This window comes from Astatotilapia calliptera, chromosome 7 (assembly GCF_964374335.1).
Source record: "Astatotilapia calliptera chromosome 7, fAstCal68.1, whole genome shotgun sequence".
In the NCBI taxonomy this organism is placed as follows: Eukaryota; Metazoa; Chordata; class Actinopteri; order Cichliformes; family Cichlidae; genus Astatotilapia; species Astatotilapia calliptera.
Window position 1 is genome coordinate 52,498,304 of NC_137428.1, and position 26,173 is coordinate 52,524,476.

The window sequence follows — 26,173 nt, forward strand, 5'->3', positions numbered from 1 at the left end:
TGGTTCTCAGTTAAATGAAAACAAAGTACAAACCAGTATTCGGGCAATATGGTATTCATGACACTTCAATTTCATCTATAGCACATGACAGATTGAGATAATGTAGACACCAGAGTATCCCAGTAGCTCTCCCTGTGCGTATGACAAGGCCATAGCGATGATTAAGTGGTTGGCACATTTTAATGAACACAAAGCCATTCAAGTGGAAGCAGATTTTAATTGAAATCTCCTTCTGTTTAATAACTTAACTTATTCACTGAGTCATGTTTCAGGAGATATAGAAGGTGAATGTGTGCTGAGTGAACAAGTAATTCTGTTTCACTTCACAAGGCTGCTCCGTGCCCTGGGGGGGGCTTGCTGTACTTTCTGTCACAGTTCACTTTTCCTGCTTGCACCATTTCCCAACAACATCCACCTCTCTTCTTTATACACTTCCATGCACAATTATCACACAGAAATTGGACAATTCATTAGTATTATGTCAAGATTATGTTAGCAGTGTGTTAAGGTTCAGTGTTGTTCACCAGCATTTTTGTTTTTGGAAGTTTTTGGCACCAACTAAATTCAAATTTTCTTAATGAAAAAAAAACACAGTCCAGTGCAAAGTTATATAAAAACCCAATAATTTATTATCATTTCTTTTGCAAAGATCACCATTATAACACATTTTACCTGGCTACAAATGTTCCACCTACGCTTTACTTCAGACCATCAGACATCGACTTAAAACGTTACAGGACTTGGTTTTCAAAAATTTCAAATTTACAATACTTCACTTAAAAAGTATTCATTTGGATGGAGTTTACTATACACGTAACTGGACTATAAGACTTTTGATAAATGGCAACCCGTTTATCTCACCAGTTCTAAAATGCTGTGTTCTGAGTCCTGCTCAGTGGCAATCATCCTAACACCACTTTGATCTAACTGCAAATATGAATCAGAACTATTATACAATATATATGAATGTTTCCAGTTGTCAAAAACTCAAATCATACAATGTATGAATAAGTCTGAACAAAATATCTCTGTTGCAAAGATACACAGACAGTTTTGCGGTTGAAATCAAGTCGCCACAGAACTGGCAACTTGATCGCCGTTGATTCGTGTCTGGTTGTTAAGGCTATGCTGAGTTAAGGTGTATGTGGGAGAGTAAAAAGTACTGATATGTAAAAGCTATGGGAAGGTTCATCTGTTGTCATACATGTAGAAAATAAACCCACAAAATAAAACTGAATACAAAAATTTTACCCAAAGCTGCCAAACCAGACAAACAAAGCATATCAGGACATTTTTTTTAAATGTCCTCTTTACTAATGAATCAAAAGTATTTAAAAGTTTTAAGACATGTGATTCTGTGTCCAAAACTGTATTTCCCCACTAAACTGTTAGTGCAGCAGCTTTGATTTGTTCCCAATTTGTAGCTTTGTTGTTGAGGTTATAGAAACAACACGTGCTTTGCTGTAAAATGAGGTATCCAACTTTTTTAAAGATGTTTTTGCAAATTGCTGATAACAATTCAATTCAACGTGCAGCGCCAAATCTTTACCCCCTCCCACCTCCTCGTTTCCATGGGAATTGTCTTTAAAATTCAGGACAATGAGGAGTAACTATGTCCACGTCTCCTTTGCTTTGAATAGGAGACAAAGACTGCATACGTATACGTTAGTTTGTATTTATTTAAAAAAGTAAAAAGCAAATGACCGGCTGATGCTCCATTGGTAAGTGTGCATATTACATAAAAGAAAAAAAAGTCTCTTAGAACTGTCTTGAGTTAAGTGGTTACAACATAAATATGAAAATAGAATTGAAAAGATAAACATGTTTCGCGTAAAATAACAAAATAATTGTATTGTCATTGTATCATAGAAAAAATGCTTTTTCCCAGAGTGATGTGAAAAAAACAATCTTGGAAAAACATCAAAATGTCATGATGCCGCTGATAAATTCTTTACAAAATGCTTTTTTTGGGTTACAAAGTGTGAAAAATATTCCTATTGTCCATGTAAAAATGCCACATTTAACGAGGCAAGTATGTCGTACCACATGGGGTAGAATGTGTGTGTTTGTTTTGTTTTTTTATACAGTAGTGACTGAAAGGAAGGCATTGTGTACCTTAGCTCCCTCTGGGGCCTTGGTACCATGAGTCATCAGCTCCTGGATTGTCATCCAGTTATCCAAGATCTTCTTGTTGCGTTTCTTCATCATCTTCTTGTGGCTGAGCTCTATGATGCTGACTTCCTTTCGACCCTCACTGCTGCTCTGAGGGTTCTCCCTCAAGCTCTCCAGCCGACTGCGCTGCATGAACTCTCGCCTCTTCCGCTGTTCTTTCGCTCTGACGAGGTGCTGCTTTCTTTCCTCTTTACTCCAGTACCTCCCCATCTTCATTTCACTCATTGCGTCGTCATCTGTCGTCATTCCCCCGCTGCGTTCCTCTTTAATCTTTAGGGCTCGCTCCTTCAGGATCTTGTCTCTCACAGGCCTCTTGGTGATGTAGCGGGTACCGTCACTACGGATCTTGACCTTCCACTCCATCTTGGGCTCTGTAATGGGCCTCTGAGGCTCTTTACAGACGCTAAGTAGACTGAGCTGGCTCTGAGCGTACTCTACAGCTGAGCGCTGTTGTATCAGCTGCATGTAGCTCTGGTAGTGGCGGGCGTGAGCTGGGATGTTGGTCTGCCTCTGCTGGGAACTGTGAGAAGGTGAGAAGTATGGATTTCGGGAAGCGCTTTGGTTTAGTTTCCCTCTGCTCTCTTCCTCAGCCTGAGGTGTTTGGTCTGACTCAGAAGGATTGCTGTGGTCAGGGCTGCTGCTCTTACCCAGGACTGGAGCGCGGCACGCTGGGATGGGGCTCAGGCTAAGAGAATGACCAGCAGCGAGGCCGCTGCAGAGGTTCCTCTGGTTTGTAAGACTAACCATTCTCTGGAGTGAGTGCTCCGGGGAGCGGTCCATTGCCAGAGGGGTGCTGCGTGAACTCTCTGCTGTGTTGTAGGCACTGGAGCTGTCCTTGTCCGATTTCTCTAGCCTCTCGTTAATGTCGGCCAGCTTACCCTTTGAGGGCTCACCGCGGTGAAAGCTTTGGATTTTGGTGGAGGGTGTAGAATGGCCCACTGAGGGAGACTGCTGACCCTTACGAAGTTTGTGGGCCTGCATGATGTTCTGACATTCAAGCTCGATGCTGCGCAGTTCCTCATTGAGCATACGCAGCTCGTGCTGTACCCCCGCCTGCTCCCCCATGCTGCACTCAATAGTGCTCCGGCGGCTGTAGAACAGGTCGTACTCGCCGCTGTTGCGTATTTGACATTTCAGTTCCAAGAGCTGCTGGAAGCGATCACCTTCTGCTTCATCGTCATCCTCATCCGTTTTGTCGTCTAGCCGCATGGAGCTGGTGGTAGAGTGCGTGTCCCGACTGTCTTTCAGGCACTGGGACAGACGTTTCTGGATATGTGCCATGACATTATGCTGCGAGTTCCCCATCCTGTCCTTTATGCTCAGTACATTGTCCTTATGATGAGGGAGTGTGGAACAAGTGGGCTTATCATCCTCTGTTCTCTGAAATAAGTTGAAGAGAATCAGCGTGAATTACTTCTAGATAGATAACAACTATGGGATATGCAGCTGTGTACAACATAAACATGCGTTGTACATGAATGTGCAACAGCTACGCTCTTTTTGAAAGCAAGGTAATTAAACCTAAATGTACAGACTTTCTGTTTGGTAATACAGAAACATGCTTATTCTGAATTTATTCTCTGATTTAATCATGGAGCGAGGGGGAAAAAAAACAATAACAAAAAGTCACAAGAACTTTTTAAGAGTTCAAGAAGTGCATCCCTCTTCTGCATTCCCCTGAAGGAATACATATGTTGTTGTGCATAACTCTGTTAACCAGCTCTGTTACTTCAGGGAGTGTCTCCTCTCTGCCATGTCTTTGAAGTCCCATTTATATGGATTTTTGAGGTATGCTATCCTCTCAGCAAAACAGAATTTTAAATCACGGTTACTAATGTTTGGAATTTAAATGGTTCAACGGTCCCCCTCCATAAATATTCATAATCGGAATTTAACGCTCACATTTCACAGGGAGAAGCTTGTTTTGACTCGGTTTTGCAAAGAAAGTTGATGAACAGTTTGTCTTATGATAGAAATGGCATCAAAGATAATATTGGCTGTGTATAATGATCTGTCGCAATGAGCTGTCCTTTTTTTTCTCCTTGCTGAGTTTTAGAAGCTTCGTTATACTGAACAGTGCAAACAAAGAGCTTCAGAATTTCTTACATGGAGATAAGCTTTTTCATTCACTTGCTCATTACTGGCAGGGTCAATATGTCTCGATGCTGTCTGACCTGTTCATTCTCCTGTTCCTCTTGTAAGGCAGCTAATTCCATTTCCTCTCTTTGCTGCTCCTCCAACATTTCCATCTTCAGTTGCTCCAGGAACTCGCTATGTTCATCATCCAGCCAGGCTTCTTCCAGCTATAGGTGAAGGAAGAAGGAAAGCATATGGTGAAGGAAAGGGTTTAGGCTAGTGGCTTAGTGACATTTTTGTTATCCTTTTTGGGTAATAACAAGCGTCATGATTCACATTTGACAGATATACAGTCCTCATCTTTTAAACATGGACTCTAATCGTAGAATCAGAACCACGTAACTTGATGGCCACCACTTTTAACCTGTTAGGCCGTATCATCCACATCATCCATCATCTATTTGTACATCTGATGCAAACCAAATGGTATCCATATCTGATGACTTCAGATTTACTACTAAAATGCATTTAATTAAAGAGCCTAGTATTGCTTCCAGTTCCTCTGCACTGCGGCAGAGTCCTTCCACTTAGTTTGTCATCGGCCCTGGGCCTGAACTCACTCCACATTAGCATGCCATTAGCTTTTATGGCTTACCGTTGGAAGTCAATTACAGTGGCGCTACATAAAAATAAAACATGATGAGGTCTCAGTCGTGGCTTGCAGTAGGAGTGGTTACATGTGGTGGGAGGGCGTTGGTGGCTACACCAAACTGCTGAGGTCTTCTTTGAGCAAATACACAGTACAGTACAGTAAAAGCCTGAATTTGAAACCATACAGGTTATGTAAACTGTAGATTATGTCCAGACAGTTCAAAAGCAGCTGGGTTATCTTAGCTCCACGGTTGTTCTTTTGTAAGTCTTTGTCACTTCAAACTTAGTTTCTTTTCTTTTCCAAAGACAAGTCGAGGAAATTAGTTTTTACTATTTGACTTCAGTGCATAATAAGTCAGTGTGAGTTGAATGTGTGATTATTTCTCACCTGCATCTCAGGTCTGGCAACCAGCAGTATGATGTTCCTGCACTCGTCACTGGAGAGTGCAGCCATGGCTTCCTCCCTGTCCTGTACATCCTGGCCATTAATCTGAAGACGACAAACACGATTAAGACCATATTAGGTGAAACACAAACAAGCAAAAATTTCAACACAGGCACGAACACACAGGTTCATCGCTCTAATGCAAATGCCCTTAAGAAAAACAAAATGCCACACTGAAACACATTGGACAGTAGTGCCCTTTTCCTGGGCAAATTGTCAACCCTCTCTGTAATAAATCTGGACCCAGCAGCGATTATGAATGAGACACCGGCCGTGGGCTGACGGAGGTGTTGTGTCCACCAAAGCATCCAGCAGCATACATACATCTAGCCGTACAATTAACTGGCCACTGACAGGTGGCGTCCATCTTTTTGCAGGCAGAGTAATGGCCCTGTCACTGGTGGATAATAGTGCCAGAGTACCCGTCTGCCTCACAAACCTACGCACACCGCTTCCCTTTGTTCAAATCAGCCACACAACATGTACTGTTGAGACAATTAGACCAGTAGCACTCGTGGATCCACTTCACATAGCTATTATAGGCCAGGCAGACTATTTCCGTCTCTCTCTTTCCCTCCCAAGATGGTCAAATATATATAAAAGAAACAGAGTCTGTACAACTTTCACTCACTTAGACAAGCTGTCTTATAATTTCTGTATAAAGTCTTCGGCTCTCCAGGCATCTTGAAGGAGTTTTAAAGCTCTTCTTTGGATGTTGACTGCCTTTTGTTTTATTCTTTGTTAAGATGATCCCACAGTGTCTCAATTATGCTGAGGTGGGGGATCTGAAGAGGCAAATTCACGACTAGAACAACAGTGTATTTTTTCTGTCCAGATATAGTTTTACTGCATTGGCAGCGTGTTTGGAATCACTGGCATCATTCCAAAAGACCGGTTGCTACTGATTTTCAGTTTACTTGTTCTGTAATTTGGTAAAGCCTCAGTCTTTTCTCCCTGTTTCCCATCTTTAACAATGGCTTCTTGACAGCCACCCTTCCACTGAGACCATTTCTGATGAGGCTTTAGCAAACAGTAGTTGGCTCAACCGGCACATCTCTTAGGTCCTTTGTCGGGTCTTTAATTAATTTTTTCCGTTTCTCTAAAGAACACGACTTTCAGAAACTGTTTATCTGCTGTAGATCATTATTTTTAGCTCTCTCATTTCTTCTTTTGTCCCATATTTTTAAATGTATTTAAGGAAACGCCACCATGCTGAGATATGCTAAGTTTTTGGCTAACAGGTAAGAATGACCATGTTGCTGCAAAAATATTACTGTGTACTGTGCATTTAGTTATACATTCAACAAAGAAATTGGAACAAAAAGATGAAAATCCAAATTAAAATAGGTTCTTTGATAAGTTGTCTGCTATGTGCGGATACAACAGTTACTGTTTTATGCTGCTATAATATGCCCAGCGATGTCAGGAGAGAAATTTCAGGGGTGAAAATAAGTGAAAAAGCAGTCAATGTCCAAAGAAAAACTTTGAAAGATCTTGAGAAAGTGTAAAGAACTATTGCTCAAGACCACTTTAAAAAAGTATGGCTCCTTGGAAGCAAAATATGTATGTTGGAAGCATGTTTTTTTTGCCTGGTGTTCAAGACAGACAAGTGAAAAAAAAGATGAAATTGTCTTTATACAAGGGTGCAGGTTTAACTCTCTGGGATGAGCAGCTAATCCATAAAGCTAATGCAGAGCCCTGGGTTCCATCTGTTCCATCACAATAAAGGGAAGACAGCCCCAAAATTGCTTCCATACAGACACAGATTATTGGTAAAACATACAAGTCCAAAATTCTGGAGGTGGTATCTCAGATGTTTTCAGTTTGTTTTATGGCAACCATGAATCCATTAACACTGGCTTAACAAGCTATTATGAAGCTATTATGGTGACAAACACTGTAATCGCATACCTATCCCACAGAAACAACACGATCCAACCCAGAGCTCTAACAAACGTCGGTCCTTGTCAGTAGCCATTCCAAATCTCAAGCCTGGATATCTAGCTAGGGGCTAATAGCAGTTACTGCCTCTCAGCTATCCCACAGGAGGCAGCAGCACAGTGTCACTCCCAACCAGAACTCTTAAAAAACCCTGCTGGTGCTGAGTCGGTAACTAAAACAGCCAGGGGGACATTTCTCCCTCTTTAACAGTCACAGCGGGTGCAAGTTCCCCCTTTAATGTGCTGCCATTAAAAATGAATGGGCTCTCTTGCTGGGAGACAGTGGTTGAGTGTGACAAAATAGAAGAAGAATTTTATTTTGAACCTAATAAAAGCCAGTGTGGAGGTGACCAGCGAGTGCTTTACTGCACCTGTAAAATGCGATCCCCCTCCCGGATTCGTCCATCTCTGGCAGCGATGCTGTTTGGACTTATCTGTGAAGGTGGAGAAGGCACAAAATTATACATGAAACACTTTCAATCTTCATTCGAGAGAGTCTAGATGTGGCTGGAAGTATTGTGTGATAGCTGTCCAGACCATTCCCGACCATTTGATGTGTTCCTTTTATTGTTTCCTGAAAGCCTGAGGAAGAAGCTAAATCATCACCTTTATCATCCAAGACATCGATTGCACCTGCCTCAGTTATTATTTTTTTGACAACTTGATAAAAAACAAGTCTCTGCATATAGCATCTCCAGCCCGTAACTCAACTCCAGTACATCGTGCACCTGCTCCTCATGTAACTAATGCTAGTCAACAAGAGGGCAGAGCACTCTTTCATTGACCAATCAATCGGCATCTGGGGCCATTCGTTTCACTTTTTCCTATCAGATAAGATCTCGGCAGACAAGGAGGTGTTCAAGCACTCCATCTTCATGATAGTTCACTCCTACACAGAGGGCCGCTCATTAGACTGGGACAGAAGTCCCCAGGCAGGAATTAGTGAAGGGCTGGAGGAAAAAGAGGAAATTGAAGGTAATTTCTCAGCAGTCAAGGAGAGAACTTCAGATCGTGAATAACTTACAACCGTTTACGTGTTGAAGATGACATTGTTAGTGGCAAAACCGCTGTTTACGGAATGAGTTTCTTAGCTTTGCCTCTTAGCTTTATTCTTTTTTGTACGTTTGTTTCCTTTTTTAACTGTTTTTGAACTGTGAGGAAAAAGGGCAAGAGGCTCTGGCAGAGCAGTAAAGAAACAGCAGGTGAACTGAAAAGTCTAGAGAATCAGCCACATGTATTCACCCACTGTGCTATGAGACAGTAAAATGGAAAATGGCCATTCAACAATCTAAATTTGGAAAATTCTACTTGTTTTAAAATAACCTTGTATTCTTCCCCCACTCAACTCCCAGTGCAGCCAGCATACAGTGACATTCAGACACCTCATGTAAATGCAGTGCACTCCTCTTAGCCCTACTTTTTATAGAGTAAACACTTAAAGATGCTGCCAGGAGCCAGCGACCACAGTGATTTATATTCTACTCAGCTCTCAAAGAGAACACCTTGCATGGTCCAAGTCGACTTCAAACGAATTTGAAAGTTGAGGAGAGCGGAGAATGGCATTTTCTATGCTTCCAACAAGTGGGAGAAAAATAGTCTCTCTCTTTACATGTATGCCAGTGCCTGCTTGTTGTCAGCTGCACTGAGACTGGATGAACAACAAAGACAAGACCTGAAAGCACTTCTGTGTTTTTTTTCTTCTTCCTCTTTTTTGTTGTTGTTTGCTGTCTTGGCATTCATTTTGTTTCTGGTGAACTGACAGTATGATCACGCACACACAGATCAATGCTAAACTGTTCAGTAATGTCAGATTTGATAAAAAGAATTCAATTTTAAAACTTCACCAAATAAAGAAATTGTTGTTTCTTACATTGAAGATGAATATTAAATTTTGTGTGAGATTTTTCATTAGACATTTCATCAAAGTACTGATGAGGGAAGATACTTAATATTTAAGTGTTAGAATATGTATATACTGGAGTATGCTAGAAATATCATCTTTCAAATGGTTAGCAGCCCTAAATCTGGTTGCTGGATTAAAAATGGCTGTCAGGAAGAAGATACAGGATACATAGTGTCTCATTCATTACAGATTTTGGATCCTTACTCTCATCCGTCTGCTGTGCTGTATTGACTACATGAACTAACACAACACAAGGGCCAGTAGAGTTTTTACTTGGCATGACTGAAAAGGTCCAATGACTACAATGCTGTTCCCTGTCAGCTTCTCTCTCTCAGTCTAGATTTGTGCAGCCTTTATCGCACTCACGGCATCCAAACGAGCTGTCGTCACCTTGGTTAATGTCATCGTCACCTGTGTCATCAGCTCGAAATGATAATTTTTTATGTTTGTGTTTACAGATGTCACCACATAAAAGAAAGATCTCCAGTCTCTTCTTCACACTGAGGAATGCAGATTGTTAAGTTAAACACTAAGTTATGATTGTGTTGAAACAGGACAAATTTGGATTGCTGCATCTCATATTCTGTCTGATTTTGCTAGCGTTGGTGCCTCGACACACCACCTGTAACCGTTTTGGACACAGAGGGTTAGCAGGCCGGTTTGAAAGACTGATAGAGCACGCAGATTAGAGGGGTGGCTGTGGAATACATGGCAGGTCTATCAGGCAGGAGACTGCAGTTCGTGACTTGTTTTAGAGCTTTGTGTCCTGAGCTCCGTTTTCCCTTCCCCTGCTGCTTAGCTTGAGACATCGAAAACTTCACGATTGGGGTGAGGAAACTGCCTTTGTTTAAAAATGACTGAAAAATGACACTTTGACAGCACATTTAAATTTGATCCCAGAGGGTACTTAAAAAGCATCCCAGTGTGACGAGTGGAAGCGAGACCCTTCCTACTACAGTCTATAAAATGGTTACATGTATATGACACACATGCCAAAGGACAGCTAGTGGGTATCTGTGAAACAAAAGGGCAGTAGTTGATGCCCAGAAATGAGCAGGTACTGATTCAGGGTTTTGTGTGATTGTGTACATGCCAGTGTCACAAAACCTTTGAGCTTAGTGACTAATGTATGAAATTATGTATTCACAGTACTCACACTCAAGGTAATTGTTTGCAGATGTCTCGTATGAACGTCTTTATGTTATTTAAGTGCGGGGCAAGTTATCTACTCACCTCGCTAACATAGATGGCCACATCTTCTTCTTCATCTGTCCTGTAGCACAGAGTTAGGCCCAGCTTCTCTTGGCTGTTGAGTCGACACAGTTCTACTTCCTAAGTGGAAAAGAACGGAAAAAAAAGATCAAGAAGATGGAGTGATTTTACTAAAAGGTTTGGAGGGTCCAAGAGACAGACTCCTCTAACCTCTAACCTTTAAAGGAAGAAACACAAACTGAATGATGTAAATTCTAAACACTTAACGTAAAAGCACGAGCTTGGCAATGGCTACACAAACACAAAGAGGCTGTTCCACTGATGAGGTCCTTTAAGTTCAGCGCAAAATAAAACTAAGATTTTTGAGTCTGGATTTCCAACTTTTCTGAGGTTTTTTAGTGTTTGATCATGAAAGACATTCTTGGCTCTGTGAGTTTGATTGGAGGGGCTTTGATAAATGTCAGAGGACTGAGTTTTTCTCTTTCAAGTCTCTGCTAAGTTATAAAATATTAGACTATAAATAAACTATATGCTAATGCCATCAGAAATACACACTTGCTACAGTACTAAACTACTCCTCCGTGTCCTGTGGGGAGAGATAAACAAACTATTGACTAACAAATCAGTGGTCTGCAAATTTCCCAGGAGGCTCTTGGATTATAGCGTGGTACCCTGGTGAATACATGAATTATTCGTCTTTAATAAACACTAGTGGAAAAAAAGTAAAAATCGCACAAGTTCCCATCCTCGTTTTAGCTCCTCGTTTTGGTGGAGCTTCTTTTATTTTCTTCAGTTTCTAAACTCTTAAAACCACTTTGCACTCTGTTTCTTTTAGCCACTGTGCAGCCAAACACGGCGCAGCACAGGCCTACACTCCATCTTCAAATGCTCAAACATATCAAGGGTGTTGGAGGGAATCAAGTGTGAAATGGCCTCTCCTCCCAAGGTCTTCATTAGAGCAGCAAAACACTCTCAGCAGCAGGAACGAGGTGGTTGAGTGAAGGGGAGGATGGTGGGGGCCGAGAGAAATAAGGTGGCGGTGAGGATTCTGGTGGGGCTCAGAGGGGTCTCAGACAGAAACCGTGAGAGTCATTTCCTCTTTGACAAGGAGCAGGTTGGCTGGTTACACGTGTCAGATGTGGCGGACTTTCCAGAAGTGGATGGGTGGCTTTGGGGGAGGGGGGGTGGGTCTGGCCATGTTGGCATGAGATGAGGGAAAAAAGGGGGGGAAAGGCCAATGGCTGCTGCTTCTGGCTACCCCTACTAAGCTGTTTTTGAGACCACACACACACACTTCCTCACATACACACAAACAGACCTTTAGGCTAAATTCCCATTTTTTCCTGCCCCACTGCCACTCATTTCTTCCCACACGCCCGTATCTCAGCTTGTCACACACACGGTGACAGATCATTGACGTGTTTTTGGACCAGCAACCTGCTGCTGCTGGGGTACACAATCCCGTAGACTCACACACACACACACACAAGCAGTTCTCTGCGCACATCTTATGCTTACACCTACACATATTCTCAACAGAGCACACATTCACACATGCAGAGACAAAGAGCTTAAGGAGATCTGCATCATCTGAGCTTTGTGATTTTTTTTTTCCAGCATCTCCATCTGAGTGGGAGTTTAGATCTTTAATTGAGTGCCTCAGAAGCTGCGGCGGCGCAAAATCCCGGCTGATGCGTTAGTAAACAACACAAAAGCAAGAAACTTTACCTGTAGATTACCTGAACAAAATAAACTGCAAAAATCAATCATTAGTTAAATTAAAAATGTTTCTAATGAGATATCATGCTATTGTTGGAGGAGATACTATTAAAGAAGCACGGCTCCAGAGGCAGTGGAGCAGTCATGGAGGTAATGGGGAGCCAAGGAGACAGTGCATATCTGGCATGCTAATATGATGTGTGAAATTGTGGGATATCTGTGGGAAATCACTAGCAGCGTCTCTGAGACATCTGCCTAAAAATAAACCACACAAATTAATTGCCGCGACTGAGGCGAAGCAGCAGCGTGAGCAGGTAATGCATCACCCCTATCTGGCTCCGTAAAACAAGCTTAAACTTACTTCTGACTAATTAATAGCTAGATATAGTGCTGCAAACCTGCAGCTAAATGATCAGAGAAAATAGATTGGCACCATTACTACATGGTGGATGAGGCATCAAATCTGTGTGTGTCTAATGATGTGACCCCATTTTATTTATCAGATGTTCTTTTTTGCCTATTTGTTTTAAGAATATATTGTTTGAAAAAAAAAAACACCCACTCACTCTGAAGCTTCTGCAAAAGGAGGTTGACTCCTGAACCATCAAATGCATTCGGCAATCACTGCCTCTCGCTTCTCTTTTCATTTGTTTTTTTTCCTCTATTTTCCAGGCGAGCTCTCTGCCTCTCAGGAAGGAGATTGCAGCACGGGGACGAGGGCTGACAGTAAATTAATGACTGCGATGGCGTGATTAAGGAGAAGATTGCCACCAACCATCAAAGCACATTGGATGCTGTCATAATAATCGCACTTTTGATTACCAGTAATTGAAAAAGCAGCCAGAAATGTGCGGATGGCTACCGCTGGCAGGGAAATTGGGAGGACTATCTCTGTGCTTGGAGTACTTCATGTCTGCAGAACTCACCTGAGGTAATCACAGGAATGGTTACTAATATAGTTTTGCCCCCACAGGCATGCAGGAATTCTAGGAAACGTATGTTTTAGTGCATAGAATCTCAATACAAGATGGTTGTAGCCACCATGATGGCACCAACCGGTTTGTGATGTTAGAGCCTTATTTTACAACCGTACATGAAAGGAAACTTTTAGCAATGGCAAACGGCCTGTATTTGTATAGCGCTTTACACTACATTCAGTCATCGACCCATTCACACACTGGTGATGGCAAGCTACATTGTAGCCACAGCTGCCCTGGGGCGCACTGACAGAGTCGAGGCTCCCGGACACTGGCGCCACCGGGCCCTCTGACCACCACCAGTAGGCAACGGGTGAAGTGTCTTGCCCAAGGACACAACGACTGAGACTGTCGGAGCCGGGGCTCGAACCGGCAACCTTCCAAGACGAACACCCAACTCCTGAGCCACGATCGCATTGATGCGTAATGCTCGATGACTGGAGTCTCCGTATTAGTCTGCAGATGTAAAAGTTTGCTCTGCATGTGTGTGTCTAGCTCAGAAGTGATTTAAAAAAGGCAGCATTAAGATTTTAATACTTTTACAGCCATCGTTCAGCCCGACAAGGGGTGAGCACTTGTGAGCACGGAAAGTTGCAGGTGTTTGTTAAATGTTTCACTCGATACCTTCGGGTCAATGCAAGTTGAGGCGTTTTAGACAACTAGGGTGGATGACAAGGACTTTTTTTTTTTTTTTAAATTTTGCAACATATTCATACGAGTGTGTGTGTTTATACAACACCAACAGACCGCAATCAGATGAAGGATGCCTCTAAATACACAATTATATGCCATTACATGACCGGCTATAACCTGTAATGTGTAATGATGTCAGGTTATTTTGTGAGGTCAGAGAATTCAGCACTTGTGTTTTTATAACTTAACATGAACCATATAATGGAAGGTTTCCTGTGTCCTGTCCATATGTCCCCAGACCTGGATTAAATTACTGATCTGCTCTCTTGCTTTGTTAGGTACACATGCGCAACTGATTGTTAATGCCAATATCTCATTAAATCACATGGCAGCCACTCGGTGCATTTAAGCACGTAGACCTGCTGAAGTTCAAATAGAGCATCAGAGTGTGGAAGAAAGGTGATTTAAGTGACTTTGAATGTGGAATGGTTGTTGGTGCCTGATAGACTGGTTTGAGTATTTCAGAAACTGATAATTGAAAAATGTTGCCTGGGCTGACGAGTTTCAATTTCTGCTGCAAAATTTGGATGATGAGCTCAGAACTGTGTGTAAACAACACGAGAGCATGGATCCATCCTCCGGAGATGCTGGTGTTGGTGCATTGGTATCAGGATATTTTCTTGGCACACATTTGGCCTCTTAGTAGCAGTTGAGCATCATGCAAACACCTCAGCTTACCTGAGTATAATTGCTCACCATGTTTATCACTTTATGACTGTGTAACCGTCTTCTGATGGCTGCTTCTAGCAGGATAACACACCATGTCACAAAGCTCAAATAACCTCAATCTGGTTTCTTGAACATGACACCAAGTTCATCGTACTCAAATGCAATTATCCAACAGAACACCTGGTAAAATATTATTAGCACTGTGGATGTGTCACTGTGTGATTTTATCGTGTCAATATGGACCAAAGTCTCTGAGGAGTGTTTTCAGCACCATAATAAATTTGCACCAGACAGAATTAAGGCTGTTCTGAAACTAAAGAGAGTCCAACCTGGTACCAGCACGGTGTCCCTTACAAAGTGGGTAAACTATCAGTCGACATACAGTAAGTGGAACAACATCAGGGTAGTATAAAACCCTGCAAGCATTTAAAAAAAGAAAAAAAGAAAGTGGAAAGGCTGCAAAGCACACAGAGTATAATAGGATTTGCTAATAGCAATGAGGCGTAAAAAGATGCTTTAATACATTATATTTGTTCCGATTTGACACTCAAGCCTCTGCGATTCAAATGGGTGCACAAATCTCTTTAGGATGTGAAGAAACAGCTCAACCTCAGTGGGTGAAAACATTCAGAACAAATTCAATGAAACAAATAGGAGGAGGGAGGGGTGAGCAATCATCATACATCAGACCAGAGGAGCCCTCGCTGACTTTGTGCTCACACCTCAATGACTCGGAAATAAAGAATATTGGACCAAAGCGGTTAACAGACACAGTCTGTTTATCACTTCCTGTCCCTGAATCAGTGATTCTCTAATGTGCTAGAGATCATTAGCCTCCAAAGCATCACCTATCCTACTGTTTCCCTTACTTACACTTTGGGAAAGACGCATAAGCAAAGATTTTTTTTTCCTTGCTAGCAGCTGCCACACACACCTCACTTTAATTGAGTTTGATCATACTCAGTCAAACAGCTCCCTCGGTTTCTCTTCCGGACACATGAAAACAACTTACAAATCTCAAGCAAGAACGGGTGCACTTGGAAGTTTTCTACTTTATCTTGTCGCCTTTTGAGGGCAAAAGCTTTGGTCATTTTCAACAGAAGCGAGGACTGTGATGCGACTGATTATCTCGCACTACAGTGCCCCTGGGATTTGTCCTTAATAGATGAGCACAGGAGAAATGTGTTTGCAGGAATGTAGATGTACACTTCACACCTGTGCAGGGATCCTACTCGCATGCATACACTTTTGATAATAATCCCTTATAGCTAATATTGACCATTCCAGTTGCCACCGATATCAAGTATCAATCTTACCTCATACTCAAACTCCTCTGTCCTGTCTCCATCAGCGGGTACAGGGGAGAGGTAGTCAGTCCCTTCGTAGTAATCCTGGTCCATTGTATGAAGGGAATGACAGCTGTCAAAAGGGATGGACAGGGAGCCAGGGAAACAGAAAGAGGTGGAGATTTTGGTGTAAGCAAGATGCTTTTCCTCAGTTTGACAGTGACAGGACTTAGTTGCTTTTGTCTTAGCTGAAATCTGAAGAAGAAAGGATTTGTCAAGAGCTTTCATTGGTGCTGGAGTGTTAATAACAGCATATCCACATACTGTAATTTGCTTCCTGCTCTTGACAGACAAAACCCCCCACACTGTAAAGTGTAATTCTATTATGCCTCCCTCAGTCACAGAACAAAACAGCATTGTGAGGGCCTAACGCGATGAGCAAGCTTTGGTGCCGCACAGGATAATCACGGTGGACAAAAACCTCAAAAAGACACTCTGTCGAACACGTTGAGTGATGTTTCCAGGGGCTGTCTGACTCCCAGATTACCCAGGACTGTAAAACTGTCTCAAAACAACCTTCCAGTGATAAAAAAAAACAAAAAAAAAACAGACTGGTAAATGTCAGAATGCTTGATGGCTCAATATTATTCATGTAGCAACATTTGGCAGTGGGAGCAAAGAACACAATTACAAATTTACAATCTAGCCCCAAATATAAGATGCCAAAACCTTTGTTATAGCTATAAAACCTGCCGTATATTGGATTGTGCACCTGATCTCAGATGAAGAGAAGAAAATGTGAGTTTTATGGGTCACATTGATTACATTCAGACTTGGCCTGGGGCTGTGAGGATCGGGCATACATTCCTTTGTGTTGCCTAGCTTTTTTTAGTAGCCCATTTGCTTTAATCACCTTGTAAACCTTCCATGAGGCAAAATAATACCCCAAGCAGCTCCAATTAAGGCCAGAAGTTCCCGTGAGGATTTCTATGGTGACACTGAGTATATATAGATATATATATCGTGCATGCAAGATACTTACCCAGACAGTTTTTTTTAAATAACATCTCCAATATTGACACACAGTTGCTTTAACTGACTGAATACTTACGCAAGCTTCCAATGACAAGAAATATACAACTCAAAATGTGTAGTGTTTTTGGAATTAATCATCTACTGTACCAAACAATGGGGCAGTCTTAATTTCTCGGCTCTGTGCAATAAAGCTGCAGTGTTGCTCTTGCTCATTCCCTCGAGGTGAAACCTAGATATTCTTTTATGCTAAACTTTTCTTGTGCACACTTTACTTCTCCTCTGAGATAAACACAACACATAAACTAAAATGCCAAAAGATGAAATAAGGAGCCATGTTTCCTTTGTTGTTTTCCAGCAAAACCTCTTGTTGATGCTTCAAACTCTGGAGATCTTTTAATGGATTGCTCTCACAAACAATAAAAAAAGGGGAAAAAAACCCCAACTTGGCTTTGAAGTGATGTACAACCCAGCAAACGCTTGAGCTGTTGAGATACGATCAGTCTCACATCCACAAATTATACATAGTTACATTAGTTATATTTTCTCTAAATATAGAGAAATTTAACTCAGAACATATTTAGTCTGTCTACTGAAAAAATAATCTCTGTTGACTTATTATTGCAGTTTTTCACCTGCCACCCAGCTACAACTATCCCCCTTGTAAATTTTTAAGTACACTGGTAGTTCAGATCCTCAAAGTCTAGAGGACGTTGTATCTATAACAACATTTATTTGTGGTCTTGGACTTTATCTGCCTAGTGATACATGTAGCACGCTTGGCTAATCAGAACCACTTGAAACTGTCCATAATTTGTCTTTTGTTTCTTTTTTTCCCCATTTCCTCGTATTTGTGAAGCAGGAAATGAATGGTTCTAGGACGCCCATTCAAACAAATCTCTATTTGTCAGAATAAACTGCGCGTCTGGTTAGGCAATTTATTTATAATAAACAGTCGTCCTCCAGACTTGTAATGCTAATCCTACAAACGCTGATATTTCTGCTTCATGGCTCAATGACATTGCTTATTTTCCCCCATCCTTAATTATTGTCAGCCTCAGCCAAAGTCAGACAAGGACACAACAACAAACTCTGTATCGCTATCTGCTGCAGCAAACCTAAAACTTCATAGTGGAGTAAATCTAAATAAAAAAATATATATATCAAGAAATTATATAAAATCATTTGTTGCTATGCTCATAGTCTGTGAAAGCAGGGCTCCCGATCTTTTTAAGCTTTATATTTTCTGCATACCTGTCAGAGAGCAGGAAGGGACAGACGTCAGGCACAGGAGGGGTTGAAGGCCGGAGTTTTGCCAGCGCCATGATGTGTTCAAAGGTGATGTCAGTCTGAGTGCACACATCCACCACATGGATTTCCTGAGGGGGGCCATGGGGGCGCCCGCTGGGGGTCCGCCGGATGACCTGCACCACGACGGGGTCCTTGGCAGGGCGAAAGGCTTCCACAGTCTCTTCATGGCTGGACTTGGACAACTCTTTTCCATTCACCTGAGAATAACAGTGAAAAATTGCATTCTTTTGTGCGCTTATTTTGACAACTTTTTGGCATAAAAATGTGTAAAGATACTATAAGCACAGGTATCATTTAAGTGGTTCTATAGTCCTGAATTTCGCATGTGAATACTGAGACTAAAAACCTGGGAAAAGTGACATAAGCTCAAAGCCTGCTGCATGCTCTACTCTAAGCAGTGCCCTTCACCTGCACCAACGGAGTACTGTTTAGCAGTAAAAATGCACCACATGTTAAAAAAACCCTCAATCTTAATGCATTCTTCTAAACTTCTCTACCCAGTGTACTGACTCATTAAAGGTGGAGACGATGTCTTCTCAATATATGATCAAAAAGGCATCTTAATGAATATAACAGTGGAGAGCATGCACACAATCAGTGTGATGCAACATAATTAGGCTGTTAGATCAAAACCCAAACGGCCCCTGTCCACTCATTCCATCTTCAACCTCATCTCCCGAAAAAGAACTGGATTTTCTGGCAGACTGAAAACCATTTGCACTACAGCTGGAACGTATAAAGAAAATCATTGCTTCATTTAGCACCAGTAATTTCTTTGCAGGAGAAACTCTGGCTGTGGAATACCCCAGAGAATGTGCTTTGGTATAAATGCTCAAGCCAGAGATTATAATTTAGATAACGGCAGAAAAGTAAGAGGGAAAATAAGGTAGACGCAGGATAATTACAGTTACTGTTGCATTTAAATGTGGCTTTGGAAGGGAGTATTTTGCTCACACTGCAAACTTAAATTAGTTAAAATGACAACTATGAAGTAAAAGAAGGCATTTATATTCACAAGCGTCAGCTGTGGAAAGATACAGCGAGCCTGGGAAACTCAAAAGCGGCAGTGTTTCTGGGCCTGAATTACAAACTCTTTAAAATACAAAGTCGTGGCAGAAATAAACACACACACACACACACACACACACACTTCTGACTGTAACAAAATGACCTAAATTCATAAGCAGCTGGTAGTTTTACAGCAACTGACTGTGTGCATGTACTGCCTCTAAACGAACATTAGAGACAAAGAACGCACCTGGGAAGTCCGACAGAGGAGGTTTATATTTATAAACCCAAAAATCCCACCACCAATTCTTTACTCCTGCGTTTGAATGAAATGACTCAATGTGCTTTTGTACTGACAGGACCACACAGCATTAACCGTGTGTAAAGCATGGATGTTTCCAAGTCCTCATAAATCCCATTTGAGCTATACGCAACTAGTTGGATTGGATTATAGAGGCAAGCAAATATTTGTCTTTTATTTTATTGTTATCATCACTTATTTGTAATTGACTTATTGGCTGATAGAAAAAGCCAGAACAAAGTCCCACGACTCAAAAGTTGACTACACCAAAAAGTATTCACCTTATATCATATTTCACAAGAGTTGGAACCTGAGATTTAAAGAAAAAAAAAAAAAAGACAGTCGAAGTGCTGCGTAATCATCTTTAAAGTTTCGAACAGCTGAAACTATCCAGATAATGAAGACATATATCTAATATCTCGAGATAGCCTAAGGAAAAATCCCTTAAGGGGACTCCACACTCAGTAACCGCTCCATTATGTGCACAAATGAGCAGAAAAGACTAAAGAAAAAAGAAGAAGAAGAAGAAAGAAATATCCCCATTTGGCAACTCCCAAATTGGGCAATTCACACATACGCACATCACCGACATCCTAGGACACCATCTGAGGAGTAGTAACACTTCTTCTCCTTCAAGGAGCACTTTTAGTAATTTGTGACTACACTACACAAGAAATGGAGAGATTTTATGAAGAAAGACCCTACAGCATCATGTGGACTTGCTTTTTTCCTGGTAGCATTAAAAGGCTACCCCACAAGTGCCACAGAAGACAAGTAAATAAATCTTTATCAGCACAGCACTGCTATAATTTCATCTGTTTGCCATCCCCATAACTAACACCATTATGTACTGGCAGTAAATATAAAAATATTTATAGGGGGATAAACAGCGTAGGACAATGAATATTATAACTGTTATGCCACAGCAGTGCTGCTCTACTGTTCTACTTAGTTCGTTCCTGGATGCGTCTGTGTTATTCCTTTTAATTCTCCACGTAAATCCCCAGAGACTGAGGGATGCCCTACAAAAAATAAACAGCTTCTTTTCTCAGCAGTAACTGTAGCCATATATAACTCTCTTAGCTCTTGTGCTCTGGTCTGCTCCCCTGCCTCCTGATGTGACCTTTGTTTGCAGCAAACTTACATTAATCACCTCAGCAGGAGATAAACTCGGTCAACAGATCTGTTGTTCAACTGTGGGCAACGTGAAGGTAGAAAAAAAGCAGTCGTGCAGCCTCTCTCATCCCGGCTTCACTCCTACCTGCAATTACAATTGAAATGCACGACCTAATGCCCTTAACTGACTCCCAAACAAAGGTTTGTATGCCAAAACACATTTTAAGGTTAAATATTTCCACCCAATGACAATAAAAGTTCCAAGGCACCCACTCTTAGGTCTTCAGGTATTCCACCCACAAAACATACCTCTTATTCACATTGAATCTAGCAAGTGCCCCCACTTAAATCTTTCTTGCTTTCATTCTTGGCCATTCAGCAGTTCTTAAGTACTGCAGCAAATACCTTACACATAAGTACTGTATTAAAGAACCATGGAGTACTGTTGTAATTAGCTTATATAGCTCGTTCTTTCCTCTTTTGCTGCATGTCTCTTGCTCTGTAGCCTAATCCTTGAACAGAGAGTCTGCTGGAAACAAAGGAGTTGGAGCAGACAAATGAGGCAGCCCATAGCGTATGACAGACCCAAAGAAAAATGATTAAATTTTCCAGCTCTCCCCCTTGTTCAGACTGTCCAGTCCAGGCTCCTCCTCCTTCTCCTCCAAGCCTCACCGTTTAACGAGTCATACTCACAGCCAAACAGAAACAAGAAATCTATCAGGGAAAAAAAACGGGAGGGAAGGTTGTGTTGTTTTTCTATTTTGTTCACTGGTTTTTATGTGAGACAGATGGAACAATTAATCCCCAATAAACACAAGAATATTAAGTAGCTTTAACTCCATGAGGGACGCTGCCATCCTTCTTGTGTCCCCTTGACTGATGTCTATCCAGCTAGACACACTGCCTATGTTATTTGTGTGGATCTGTAGTCCTATCTGACAGATGGGAAGGGGTTTTATAAGTCTGGCTGCGGCTCCCTCGATATTCTCAGATATTCTTACACTGAATATCTGCCTTCAGCACACTTTTGCTTTATTATCCACAAAGTACACCATCAATCTGCATGCTTAACGATGCTTAAGGTGAGTTCCTACACTAAAACTGGAATTGGCTAAATTCCACAAACACTGTTTATTCACAAATTAACAGCCCGAACAAGCTGTAGCCTCTTAAAGTTTCATCACACATTCAAATGTAGTTATGCAGGAATCAGCTATCCTCCTCAAGTGTGCATGCAAAGCACGCAAATACATATTCATTCATAAACACGTGCTGGTAAACAAGATCTGTTTGCAACAAATTATTTAGCAGCTGTAGTGTTTATCAAGTCCAAAGCAGCTCTGCAAGTGCTTCATGGCCAAAAGTGTTCCATATGCACTGAGTCAACATGAATTATCTTATTGGTCTGGAACAAAACAATGGTGATTGCTCAGGAGAGATCATTTGCTCTACAACCGGGACAGGAGATGATCAGGTAAATGTGAAGTTGGAAGGAAACTGGTGCTGGGATGGAGGAGCTGGATCAAGACACATCTGCTGGCTGTTTGCACATGGATATGCAGCAGCTGTAGCCAGAGGAGAAATGTGTTTTCATTCAAAGCCCCAGAGACGACCACCAGCCTTCCAACAACAAATGCAGTAAACCAGCTTAGTGGAGTGTAACAAAGGGATGCAACCACTTTTTTCCCCTCCTTTCTTTCATTTCCTTTGTAGCAGAGTCCCGTATTGACAAAGACATTCAAAAAACTGTATGTGTTACGCGGCTGAGTGCATTAAATCTCCTCTTCAGCAAACATCTGATGTCACTTTAAGCCGCCCTGAGCCGTTACCGACAAACAAACAGACTTACTTGAAAACTTTAACAGTCACTGTGTATATAACTACGAGCTTGTAGACGCCTACAGCAAAGCGCAATCCTGAAGGCGCTTTCATCTGTGACCCATCTTATCATTTATCCTCTAGGTAAGAGGACAAGCCAGGAAGAACAAACACGCAGCAGCTTAGCTCGACCCCTCGAGCGCCTCCTCTGTCACTGCTTTTGTCTCATCGACTGCTCCCTCCCATCAATATCTCCGAAGACCGAGGGCAGAATGTAGTGATAGTGGTAGGAGAGTGGGGCAGTTTATCTGTTAATGTGTCAACTTCAGCCACATCTGATGCCGCTTCTACGGAAGAGACAGCTTCTCTAGCGGGAAGCACAGACAGCGCTGGCAGCTTGCAGGGGATTACTGATAGAAGTGATTGATGTACTTCTTCTGCGAGGAGAAAAGACAGCCTCAGGCAGTAGACTATAATAGTCCATTAGCTTTTTTATGCCTTTGAATTAACTGCACACATTGCTTTATAGCGTGCATGTAGCACTTTGAATCTTAATGAAATGTTTTTGTTTTCAATTTTCAAAAGATTACGGTGCGACTAAGGGGACAGCGTTTGCCTTCGTAGGTATCCTGGCTGATGTAGAAGAGCACAGAAATGAATGAACCAAGGTCATTTATTCCACTTCAGCTACAGCGACATGGAAACACGGCTTTCGACAGAGCCCGGTATTAACTGTGTAACCTTGTCTGTTGATCTTAACATCTGTACATGCAATAAGCCTCAGTTACGCGCGGTCTGCAGCTCATGTGCTCGGTCACCTGCTGGTCTGAGTGGCAGCGTGTGGGGTGCTAAGTATATGCAGGCAGATGGAGGAAGTGTAACATGTAGGTCATCCAGGCCCACGAGTGTGGGGCTTACATCCATCGATTACACGCCTGTTCCATCTCCTCATCTTCTGGGAAAAGGCAACATGACCCACTCATTGTTGGGCTGCAGTCACCTGTGCAGAGCCCTCAGATAAAAGAGTCAAAGAAGACTGTGGGTATGACAGTTAGGGATGGGTTCAGTTTGTCAGCTTTAATTTAGATCATGTTCCCACTTGAGTTGAATTCATCCGGTTGTAGTTCTCTCTCTCTCTGACAGTAAGGACACCGCCAAAGTGTGGTGCATCAATACGAGTTAATGATTAATGTCTTTTTTAGTGCATTGTTAGCTTCAGAATACATATTTATATATTTTTTCTTGCACAGCTTAGTTAACATCTGTTTTGTTTCAACGCTTAGACAAATGAAAATACTTTTTAAGTTTGAACTAAACCTCACCACAGTGTTTGTCTTAATTTACTCATCTGCAAAGTAAAAACACAGAAGTCTTTTGGATGGTGTTTACTCATTTTTACACAAAAAAAGAGACAAAAATAAGCATTTCCACTCAATCTTGGTGGTGATTTACGGAAACACAAGCCTCAGTGATGCTCCAACTTTTTTAGCTTTATTTGACAGAAAGTGAAGAAATGACAGGAAAGCGGGGGTAGAGAGAGAGCGGGGAAGACATGCAGCAAAGGGCCGTGGGTTGGTCGACCGCTCTCAGCCGTATGGCATGTGGTCGTCTGCCCGACGCCCAGTGATGCTGCAAATTTTAATAATGTTAACACTGTCAATCCATTGAAATTCTGTCAAAAATAATTACTACAACTAAACTGAACTAAAAACACAACTACTGTACTGTTAGTTGATTTTTTTTCCCCCAGCTGTGTCTATGCAGCCATATGGCACACGACGCGCTGCCAACGGAGTCTGCTCTACGACACACGAACAGAAGCCCCCGCACCGCAGCTCCAACAACATCGGCATGTTGGAATTTTGTCCTTCGACACGCCAGGCGGAATTTGCATTTTCATAAAAAAAAAAACAAAAAAAAAACTGCCTGCGAGTGGGACATTCAGTAGAGAAGTGGAATTAAATACTCCTTGAGGACTTTCCAAATGCTACAAGACCGAGATTTGATGCGAACATGACTGCTAGCTCATCCTTCTCGGCGAGAAAGCGGACTGGGTTCCTCCTTACACCCAAATGTCTCATTTCAATAATAAGTGTCAGAATAAAATACGGGCCAAGGTCTGCTACAGTGCAGCTCTTATGACTGTATAAATCACAGTCAGCGCTACTGTCTCAGCAACTCAAGCAACGCTCCAACGACATGAAACCGAAAGAAAAAGAGAGAGAGTAAGGATGCCACTGGGGAAATTTGACAATCCCCTCAACATCTCTACATGAGCCAGTGTACATGCCTCCTTTAACCCCTCCAACCACATAAAACACACCACACAAGGCCCCTGGGCTATTTTTCACATTAAAGGCCCTTTGCGCTGCTGCTGAGGTTTTATGCCCGCAGAACATTTGATGAATTCTGCCAATTTTCTTCTCTGAGCACCAATCTTCTGTGGAGCACTCCCTTTATTGCGCAACTCGTTCAAGGTGTATCACCTCTTTCAATCTGCTCTAAAATTTACTGTGTGGTTTTTACATATGTTTATTATCCAATCTCTTTCCGTAATAACTCAGCGCAAGGACAACTTTTTTAAAAGGACAAAGGGAGAAGGGCAACGACACTCAATGTCAAACGTGCTGAGCAGCATAGCGGGTAAAGAGAGCAACAGTTCACAAATGTTCTGGGTTACTTTCTAGCTTTTGGTAGCACGTAGTGAGCAACAGATCACTGATTTCAGCAATAAACACCAGGGCCAAAGCACCAACACAAACTTGGTCCAATAATATCCATGGCACCCTCCTGTTTTCTTTACTTTCCCACAAAATAGGTCACTCTTTTTTTTTTTCAACATTAAAAGATTAGGGCTACATGCGAGATAATGATACTATCCTACTTCGGTTTCACTCTGAAACTCTGCTGCAAATTTTAAATACGATTTGTTCCCGGTGAGGGAAACACCACTGCTAAGTTAATCAGCTAGTTCAAGGTTAATGGCACATGCGGGGTACACGGAGATTTAGAGATGCGGTTAATCTCTGTGCTTAACTTTTAACATCTTGCCATCTTGGAGTGGTTTTTAATGTAAAACGGAGGGAGAAAATCGAATTAGAGTAAAAGCTGCACTTGGGTGGATGAATAACTAATGGATGAACAGCCTTCTCCTTGGTGATAACTGATAATTGGTTTGGGGGGTGGGGATGATGAGGGGTAGCTGGATGATGCTATGTGCTGTGCAGATCAGCAAAATGGCCTGGCGTGAAAAGATGTCATAAGGAGTAATGGTGCCACCCATATGCTGACTGAAGAAAATCAAGTGGGTACTGTCATGGAACGCCTCTTTATGTGAAGAGAATGAGGTGGAGGGGGGGTGCAACAAACAGAGGTGAATCGTAGTGTTTTTAACACACACACACACACACACACGCACACACACAGGGACAAACCGAAACCACTAAGGTTTGACAAATACATCTCCTCCTCCTCTTCCATTTCTCTTGTACGTCTTCAGTTTATTCTGTGCAGTAGGCACATGCATTTAAAGAAAGAAATGCAATGTAAATGTTAGACAACAACAGTCATTTTACACATTAATTATTGTGCAAATATAGAAGAACCGGGAGGTAAATATCACGACCTTTGGAAAGAGCCAGACTTTCCATATTCCATCTTAAGTCTTAATGTGAAGTATCTGGGGCAGCTATTGCTCAAGGAGGTCCTAAATTGCTGCCTTTCCTTTCAGTAAGTTTTCTACCCATTAATGGCAAAATATTAAACAAGCAAGTCCAAAAAGTGACTCACTCAGCTGCTGCACCTCTTTTCTGAATACCCAGTGCAACGACGCTATCATGGGATT

The 26,173-nt window shown here is 41.9% G+C and overlaps 1 protein-coding gene across 2 annotated transcripts in view; it reads right to left on the reverse strand.

Annotated features, from left to right (window-relative positions):
* Positions 1-606: 606 nt before the first annotated feature.
* LOC113026517 (PDZ domain-containing RING finger protein 4) overlaps positions 607-26,173 on the reverse strand; it is a 121,742-nt gene continuing 96,175 nt past the window's right edge. For both annotated transcript variants that reach the window (XM_026175392.2, XM_026175393.2), the window contains 7 exons: positions 18,030-18,283; positions 15,774-15,876; positions 10,421-10,519; positions 7,656-7,718; positions 5,288-5,389; positions 4,347-4,475; positions 607-3,552 (listed from right to left, as the gene is read on the reverse strand). In XM_026175392.2, coding sequence (XP_026031177.2) covers positions 2,080-3,552; positions 4,347-4,475; positions 5,288-5,389; positions 7,656-7,718; positions 10,421-10,519; positions 15,774-15,876; positions 18,030-18,283 — 2,223 coding nt within the window. In that variant the 3' untranslated portion in view covers positions 607-2,079. The remainder of the gene's footprint in view (positions 3,553-4,346; positions 4,476-5,287; positions 5,390-7,655; positions 7,719-10,420; positions 10,520-15,773; positions 15,877-18,029; positions 18,284-26,173) is intronic.